The 8,834-nt window shown below is 36.8% G+C and overlaps 2 protein-coding genes across 3 annotated transcripts; both read left to right on the top strand.

Moving 5' to 3' along the window:
* On the top strand, positions 1,056 to 5,508 carry LOC104771426 (phosphatidate phosphatase PAH2-like). Of its 2 annotated transcripts, none has more exons than XM_010495944.1 (11): positions 1,056 to 2,321; positions 2,441 to 3,098; positions 3,205 to 3,719; positions 3,819 to 3,892; positions 3,991 to 4,075; positions 4,181 to 4,267; positions 4,347 to 4,419; positions 4,505 to 4,548; positions 4,631 to 4,759; positions 5,027 to 5,125; positions 5,213 to 5,508. In XM_010495944.1, exons 1-11 carry the CDS (start codon positions 1,371 to 1,373, stop codon positions 5,261 to 5,263), a joined length of 2,766 nt encoding a protein of 921 aa, XP_010494246.1. In that variant the 5' UTR covers positions 1,056 to 1,370; the 3' UTR covers positions 5,264 to 5,508. The 2 variants fall into 2 exon arrangements, with proteins under 2 accessions (XP_010494246.1, XP_010494245.1); XM_010495943.1 differs by having other exon boundaries at positions 3,205 to 3,734.
* Positions 5,775 to 7,878, top strand: LOC104771425. The gene is made up of 3 exons (XM_010495942.2): positions 5,775 to 6,388; positions 6,487 to 6,672; positions 7,214 to 7,878. The coding sequence occupies exons 1-3, from the start codon at positions 5,960 to 5,962 to the stop codon at positions 7,565 to 7,567; spliced, it is 969 nt and encodes a 322-aa protein (XP_010494244.1). The 5' UTR covers positions 5,775 to 5,959; the 3' UTR covers positions 7,568 to 7,878.

Below are 8,834 nucleotides of genomic sequence, written 5' to 3'. Positions count from 1 at the left end.
GGTGAGACGGCGGACGGCGAAACGATGGTGAGAACCAGATGACGGAGAGAGACGGCGGAAGGCGAAACAAGGTTTTGTTTCGATTAAAATTTTTTTTAACTCTTTGTCAATTTTTTGTATTCTCAATTGTAAGTTTAGACCCAAATAAGGCCCACTCGATTTCAAAATAAGACCCAACAAAAGCAAATAGTTTGTTCAAACTGTTTTCTTAATTTCAGTTAATAAAAATCAACAAATTATATCTGAAAATATTATTTAGGGTATTATTGACTTTTTTAACCCCTAAAACTTATTTGACCGAACTTTTATAAAAAAAGTGTAGATGGCCAAATTTTTGGAAAAATATCTTTTATTTATAATTTTCCCTATTAATAACTCATTTTATTAACTTTTAGGCTTTGGTTCACTGCTTAATTGAAGTGTTATAATTTCCTGCTCGTGGTGTATTTGATGCATTTTCTTCTATTCATTTCATAAATTAGATTAAGATCCTACGCAGCAACTTAGATATGTTATAAGTCCGGTCTGACCATCGACGTTAAACTGTTCATAAGGTGCCAAGGCAACCAAAACCAACACAATTGTCAACTCGTTCGAGAACCTTTGGTTCTAAATATGTTTAATTTTCAAGATAAAAATAGCAAAAGTTATTGGAATTCATGCATAGGTCATAAATACTTTTGCAGGATTTAATCTTTGGTGTGATAGTGTTTGGTCTCGATGAATTTGCCACTAGACTACTACGGTCACTTCAACGCAATATCTTAGATCTCAAAAATCAAATGTTACTAGAATGTGATAAATTTTAGCATAACAAAATCCAATGCATGTATTAAATCTTTTTACTCGATTTAATAAAAAAATTTGGATACTCATTTTAGATTATTCAAAATCAAAACTCCCCCAAAATCCAATGTTTTTAGATTGTATTAATTTTAACATATCAAAATTTGGCTAAATACATTGTCACATAATCACAACTTGGTCTAAACATTAACTAATAAAAACTGCATTTTTCTTTTGGGTCAACATTGAGTTGTTTCTAAATAATAAAATTGACTAAGGAAGAAGAAGAAGGGTGTGGAATTGGATCACTACGAAACGAACCCCACCGAAACAAAATAATGTCCGGCGGCAAGAATTAATGAATGAATGATCAATCTGGTTGGTCTCTGTCTCCTCTCCATCTTTCTTACAGAAGAATATACCTTTTTTGCTTCTTCCTTAAAAAAAAAGCCCATTCTATTTCTTCTCTTCTCTGTTCAAAGTTTAGATTTTTACAGCATGATTGATCGATCCGTATCATAAAGTTTCCAAATTTGTGTTCAAGATCGTGGATTTCGTTGACTTGTCGATCTGGGTTTGTGGAAATGAATGCCGTCGGTAGGATCGGAAGCTACATCTACCGCGGCGTAGGTACGGTTTCAGGTCCGTTTCATCCATTTGGTGGTGCGATCGACATTATCGTCGTCGAGCAACCTGATGGGACGTTCAAATCGTCTCCTTGGTATGTCCGATTCGGGAAATTTCAAGGGGTTTTGAAGAATAGGAGGAATTTGATCAAGATCGATGTCAATGGCGTTGATTCAGGTTTCAATATGTATTTGGCTCATACAGGTCAAGCTTATTTCCTTAGAGAAGTTGAAGATGTTGTTGGTGAATCTGAGAGTGGTGAGGTTTATACTTTGTCTTCTGGTGATGAGGCTGAGACGTCCAAGACTAGTGATGATGTTGTTGTTGATAAGCTTAAGATTCCGCTCAAGTCTAGGAGTTGTAACTATGATTCTGCTAGTCCTCGTACTGGTAATGCCAAGATTGTTGGCAAGCCTGGGATTTTGGGGTTTGTGTTTGGTGGGAGATCTGTTAGTCAGGATAGTGGTGTTAGTTCCATGGAGAGAGCTGAGATCGCTGCTGATCTCTTGGAGGTTAATTGGTCTACTAATATCGATACGCGTAAGTCTTTCAAAGGTAAATCTTCTGATTCTTTGGATGGAAAAGACAATGCTGACACTAGTACTAGTGGCAAATCTTGTGTTGTTGGGGATGGAATAAATGAGGGTAACTCGGAAATTTTAGTTGATAGCGATTCGATATTGGAGACTCCTCTTGTTGCATCTCCTACATTGCGGTTTCTTGATGAGAAAGAGCAGGATTTTCGTGAAAGCACCAATGTCGAAGATTATTGTGAAGAGACTGCATCAAGTGCTCTTGTTGTTGAAAATGGTTTATGTGAATCGTCGAGTATGGTGTTCTCTATTACTAGTGAAGGGAGTGGAAACGAAGATATCTTTGTCGAACCAAGAACCGAGACGCTTGCACTGGTTAGTTACTACTACTTTTAATTAATCTCATTTTCTTTGCAATGCTAGAAGAATAGCTTTGGAAGTAAATTAAGATAATGCATGAGACTCATGTATTGTATAAATTGTATCTCCACTAGGATTCTGTTACTGGATGCGATCTGGATTCTAAGCAAGAACTATTAGGTGCTCCTGAATCTGTGGAAATTGTCACACTGGGTTCAGCTGACCAAGCGGATTTGCAGAGCATTGGCCCTTCTCAAGAAGGAAGCAGCACTGGCTCCCCCGTTCAAGATGAAAATAAAATCACCTTAGAAGGCATGCCTCAGTCAACAAGTGGAGAAAGGATCCTGCAACCAGAGAGAGAGGATGAACAGTTTTCCTTTAGCGATCTTGGTGAATGTAAACCTGGTGGGAGTAGTTCTGGAGGGTCAAGTTTGCCAGATTCTATAAAAGTTGATGGGAAAGAGAGTTGTGATAAAAATGAAATTAGTCCTGAAAACGGCGTGGAGAACTCAAAGGGCTTGTCAGAGCCGATTAACATAGAGAGAAAAAAGGATACAGATGAGATGGAGCGGTTAGTAGGATCATTACCGATTATGCGGCTTGTCAACAAGGATGATATGGGTGATTGTGCTTCTCAGCCTGTGAGCCAGTCATATGACCCATGTTTCAAAACATCAAAGTTAGATTTGGGAGAAAATGAGTCGAGCACTGGGGGTTTAGATGCAGAAAAAGCTGTTGAGGGTAGCCCAAGCTTAAAGGCGTTTAAACATGTTATTGCTAATCCCCAAGTAGGTAAGAAGATATAACTTGTTAACTGTCTTACTTTTCACTCTGCTGAAATTGTTTGATTGATATGAATTATAATGCTATAGTCTAACTTTGTTATCTCCACTCTCAGTCGAGCTCTCTCTGTGCAAGCACTTATTAAGTGAAGGAATGGGAGTAGAAGCGGCTTCCCAGGCCTTCAATTCCGAGAAACTGGATATAGAAAAGTTTGCTTCTTTAGGCCCATCGATTTTGGAGAATGATAAGCTTATAGTGAAGATTGGTGGCTGCTATTTTCCGTGGGATGCCGCAGCTCCTATTATCTTAGGAGTGGTTTCATTTGGGACTGCCCAAGTATTTGAACCCAAGGGCATGATAGCTGTTGACCAGAATGAGAAACCTGGTGATGGCTTAGCTCAAGACAGTGGAAGCTGGAAGCTTTGGCCTTTCTCTCTCAGAAGATCAAGAAACGATACTGAGGCTTCTTCTTCCGGGGACGCAGCTGGAACTGAGGAGAAACAAGAGAAGTCGTCACCAATACCAGTGAAAAAGACGGTTAGGGCACTAACTCCAACTTCTGAACAATTGGCTTCGCTAGATCTGAAAGAAGGAATGAATACCGTGACTTTTACGTTCTCCACCAATATTGTGGGTACCCAACAGGTCATTCTTTTCCTTTAGTACGATATGTTTGTCATATTAATGGAGAAGATTATTTACGGTGTTCACAACTCTATAAATTAACAGGTAGACGCAAGGATTTACTTATGGAAATGGAATTCTCGCATAGTTGTTTCTGATGTAGATGGTACCATCACAAGGTAAAGCACCTTTGGTTTTTCTATTACGTTTTCAGCCAAGTCCAGGACCTGTTTCTAATTTCCATATTTTCTCTGATTTGTCTTTATGTTTGTCGTAGATCGGATGTCTTAGGCCAGTTTATGCCTTTGGTTGGTATAGATTGGTCACAAACAGGTGTTACACATTTGTTTTCGGCTGTAAAGGTCTGTTATCTGTGCTTTACTTGTTCTTATCTTTATAAATGGTAACAGCATGAACAATAATGGGGCAAAGGCAAAGATTCATTTTCTCTCATTACATATCTACAGGAAAATGGCTATCAGTTGATATTTTTAAGTGCACGTGCGATTTCTCAAGCCTCAGTTACAAGACAATTTCTAGTTAATCTGAAGCAGGTAATTAAACACAATGCATTCCAACCAACTGATAAGAAATCGACCGTACTCTTGTTAATCTTATTAAGTAAATTACCAGGACGGAAAAGCATTGCCGGATGGGCCTGTTGTTATCTCTCCTGACGGTCTATTCCCTTCGTTGTTTCGGGAAGGTAATGTGTTTCCTCTGCAACATATCGTATAGATCTCATAATTTGTTGATCTCATAATTTGTTGATCTCAAAATTTTCTCTCCAGTGATTAGAAGAGCACCTCATGAATTCAAGATTGCTTGCTTAGAGGTTAGCTCTATGCGGTTTCTATATCTTTTAAACTCCCATGCCCTCTCAAATATGTTTAACTCTTTTTTTCCAAAATTTACAGGAAATAAGGGGCTTGTTTCCTCCTGAACACAACCCATTCTATGCTGGTTTTGGAAACAGAGACACGGATGAGATTAGCTACCTTAAAGTTGGAATCCCCCGGGGGAAGATCTTCATTATTAACCCGAAGGTACACATTCTTAAAATGGGACATACATTAGCAAAAAAAAGAAGATGAATTAGCAACATATGGTGGGAACAAACTATGCTCTTAGGCTGCAAGGACTCGACTGTTTGTTTGTGTTTGCATGTTATACTAGGTTTTTGTTTTTCAAAGGAAACCATAAGTTTTAGTAAGTTTGCATTTGTTTTTCCAAAATGCAAAAGAGCTCATGTGTTTGCAAACGCAAAGTTTGGCCTTTTAAGCAAATTGTAACCTTGCTTGTGAGAATTGCAGGGAGAAGTAGCTGTGAATCGTAGGATTGATACAAGATCATACACAAATCTTCATGCTCTTGTCAACGGAATGTTCCCAGCTACGACCTCTTCAGAACCGGTATAGATATATGTCGAGCTATAGTTTGTTTACTTCATCAAAAGATGTTTACACTGCAGCAGATTCTGATGAAGTTTAATAAAACAGGAGGATTTTAACACATGGAACTTCTGGAAACTACCTCCTCCAAGTATGTGATGATGACGATGATGAACTGTCTTGAAGAAAATGCAGATTAGTTGATAGAGATAACAACAATTGGTGGCCTGGTGTAGTGTTTTTTCTTTTATCTACAAAGTAATTTTTGGTTCTTTGTTTTTTTTTTCTGATCACACTGGTTCTATATCACAGGTTACGATGTATGCGCAGTTATATTTGTATATATAAAATATATATATTAAAAATGTTGGAAAATGTTGAATTAAACATTTTGGAATTTAAGAGGAATCATAATTATAGATGAACAACACATAATAAATAGTTTTGACTTTGTCACTATCTTGACTGCACTAAAAGATATGGTTGGTAAAAGTTTTGTTGAGTTGCATTGCTTTTGGCGGAAACCAATGAACTTGTCTCACTCAGAAGTAGATTAGCTAACGCCAATAGAAAAAGTATGCTTATAAGCTTTGGAATTGATATATACTCCTACAGTGAAAATGCTTAATTCAAAAGTATTTTGCTATAAGTTACTCAAATTTTGGTTATGACAGAATAATATGCGACCATGATGCTCTAACCCGGCGTTACAATAATTTACAAACCAGTGGGCAATTTGGCCCTCGAATCCACTCATTATTGACTAATCATTCAATATATAAATACACACACATCATCATCACATAACAAAGCCTTCTCATCTTCTGCTTCTTCAACTTCCATTTGAATCTCAAGATGCACGCCAAGACCGATTCGGAGGTGACAAGCCTCTCGGCTTCATCTCCTACTAGATCTCCCCGTCGTCCAGCCTACTTCGTCCAATCTCCGTCGCGTGACTCTCACGATGGAGAGAAGACAGCAACATCATTCCACTCAACACCTGTACTCACCAGCCCGATGGGATCTCCACCGCATTCTCACTCTTCATCGAGCCGCTTCTCCAAGATCAACGGCTCAAAACGCAAGGGTCACGCTGGAGAAAAACAGTTTGCTAGGATTGAAGAAGAAGGTCTTCTTGATGATGGTGGAGACAGACAACAAGAAGCTTTGCCTCGTCGATGCTATGTCTTAGCCTTCATTGTTGGGTTCTCTTTGCTCTTTGCTTTCTTCTCGTTGATTCTTTATGCTGCTGCTAAACCTCAGAAACCTAAGATCTCTGTTAAGGTTAGTTAAAGATCTAGAGTTGACTTAGTAGATCGAAATCAGATCGGATATGTTCAGATCTAGAGTGGTGTTTAAGTTTGTGGAATTGAATTTTGCAGAGTATAACGTTCGAGCAACTTAAGGTTCAAGCTGGACAAGATGCGAGAGGTATAGGAACTGATATGATCACGATGAACGCGACGCTGAGAATGTTGTACCGTAACACTGGTACTTTCTTTGGTGTTCATGTCACGTCTTCTCCGATTGATCTTAGTTTTTCTCAGATCACTATTGGTTCTGGCACTGTAAGTTCAAAATCTGAAACTCCTTTAAAATGTGTTTAATACATGTTCATCAATGTTGGTCTTGTTGCTATCACCAGATGCTCTTTGTTATTTTTTTTTTTGTTTTCTTTGGTTTTTAAAAAATGTATAACCGAACTTTTTTTGGTTTGGTTTGTGAAAAGTTTGGGGTCGGTCGAGTTTTTGGTTTGTCTTAGATCAATGTTGTCGGTGGCTATGATTGTCACATGGGGTTGATCAGGAGTGCACTATTAGGTAGTTTTATTTGTGCCTTTTAAAATATGTATAACCGACAAAAATCGGATTTTGCTTGGATCATTTCGCTTTCGCTTTTGATAAAAATATTTAAAAATGTACATATTTTTTAGTATAATAAAAATGTTTTTGTTGGTATGTGTTTAAAAGTATTGAAAAGTATGATCTAATGTGGTTGGACTAAGTTCATTCTTGCTTTATTTACATAAACATGTTCTTACCGTTTGGTCTTACAATATATAAAGTTTTGATTACCTACCTCCAATTTTGACCTTTATTCTTTTTGTAGATTAAGAAATTTTATCAGTCAAGAAAAAGCCAAAGAACAGTGGTGGTGAATGTACTTGGAGACAAGACTCCTCTCTATGGAAGTGGCTCAACCTTAGTCCCACCACCACCTCCTGCACCAATTCCAACAAAACCCAAGAAGAAGAAAGGGCCCATCGTGATCGTCGAACCACCAGCGCCTCCTGCACCAGTACCTATGAGGCTAAACTTCACCGTTAGATCTCGGGCTTACGTGTTGGGGAAGTTAGTTCAACCCAAGTTCTACAAGAGAATCGTGTGTTTGATTAATTTCGAACACAAGAAACTCAGCAAACATATTCCCCTAACGAATAATTGCACTGTCACATCTATTTAAAAGAAGAAAAAGAAAATACACATGAAAGTGCGAGCAACGTCGTATGGGGTAGTGTGCTTATACATGTGACAAGGTAGTGCGTTTCCGGTCTATACAAAGAAGATGAATCATCATCATCAGTGGGTTTTATAAATCTATTTTGTGTGATCTGAGGGCTTTTTGTTAATGATATAGTAAACGAGATGATTTCTTTTTTTTTTTTTGGTTCTTTAAGGCAAAATATCAATCTCCTTTATAATATTTCTTATCTATATATAAGTTTTCTCTGTGCTATATACCGTGTAGCCTATACACAAGATACAATTTTTACTTATTTTTATTTATATATTTATATTTGTGGACCAAACAAATTCTTTATAACCATATATTAACCACATTAATGACTCATTGATCGGTAACTCAATCTTGAGATAAACTTATTTTTTTTTTCTTTTTTCATTAAATAATTTATATTAATTTAGAAAATCATTGTGCTCATAGTTTACAATTCAAAATGGAGGATTTAGACAATCAATATAAAAGCTAGAATGTATGCCTCCCTATTGAGCTACTTTGTTATAATAACGATTTACATATGTAAAACAAATTTCCATAAAATTTGTTGTCCAATATTTGTATTATGATAGATTCTTTCAAGAGATGGATAGATAGCCTATTGTTTATGCTGTTGATTAAGACCTCTATCTTTCACAATAGACATTATAGTGAAACCTCGAATCCATGTTTGCTACATTGATGAGAGTAATTTTTGTGCCTCTACCTCTAACAGCGATTCTATGATATTTAAACGGTATGAAACCCAAGCTTTTGTTGTGATAGTTCTCGAATAACCAATCCACCATTTGCTTGGTATATTTATATGTCAAGCTTGCATCAAAATTACATTTCGTCTATGAAAAGGGAGGTTGTGGCCATGATGGTGTTAAATTCGTCAGTAAAGAGGTAATTAAGTACTCATTATCTCGGGAGAAGATAAAAACAAACTCTTGATTTTGAGAGAGAACAAAATAGGTGATTTCAATAGATAAAATAGCGTGGACAGTTACTGCAACTTTCACAATTAGGAAATCAGCCATATCAAATCCGACTAGATTATATATTTTTATGTTGTTCAATACTACTTTTGCCAATAAAATGATATAAGTTGATGTAATTAGCGTTTACACATAATCGTAGTAATACTATATCAACTTAGTAAGTTGATATAGTTTTTCTAGTGTTACACATAATCGTAGTAAGTTGATATAGTTTTTTTTTTTTTTTTTTT

This window comes from Camelina sativa, chromosome 20 (assembly GCF_000633955.1).
Source record: "Camelina sativa cultivar DH55 chromosome 20, Cs, whole genome shotgun sequence".
Taxonomy (NCBI): domain Eukaryota; kingdom Viridiplantae; phylum Streptophyta; class Magnoliopsida; order Brassicales; family Brassicaceae; genus Camelina; species Camelina sativa.
This window is presented reverse-complemented; position numbering and strand designations above follow the sequence as displayed.

Excerpts from the sequence above, each read along its gene's own strand:
- LOC104771426 (XM_010495943.1), top strand. The coding sequence starts at position 1,371 with ATGAATGCCGTCGGTAGGATCGGAAGCTACATCTACCGCGGCGTAGGT. Across the intron at positions 4,420-4,504 it reads CCCTTCGTTGTTTCGGGAAG|TGATTAGAAGAGCACCTCAT; the intron begins GTAATGTGTTTC and ends TTTTCTCTCCAG. Across the intron at positions 4,760-5,026 it reads TCTTCATTATTAACCCGAAG|GGAGAAGTAGCTGTGAATCG; the intron begins GTACACATTCTT and ends TGAGAATTGCAG.
- LOC104771425 (XM_010495942.2), top strand. The coding sequence starts at position 5,960 with ATGCACGCCAAGACCGATTCGGAGGTGACAAGCCTCTCGGCTTCATCT. Across the intron at positions 6,389-6,486 it reads AACCTAAGATCTCTGTTAAG|AGTATAACGTTCGAGCAACT; the intron begins GTTAGTTAAAGA and ends TGAATTTTGCAG. Across the intron at positions 6,673-7,213 it reads TCACTATTGGTTCTGGCACT|ATTAAGAAATTTTATCAGTC; the intron begins GTAAGTTCAAAA and ends TTCTTTTTGTAG.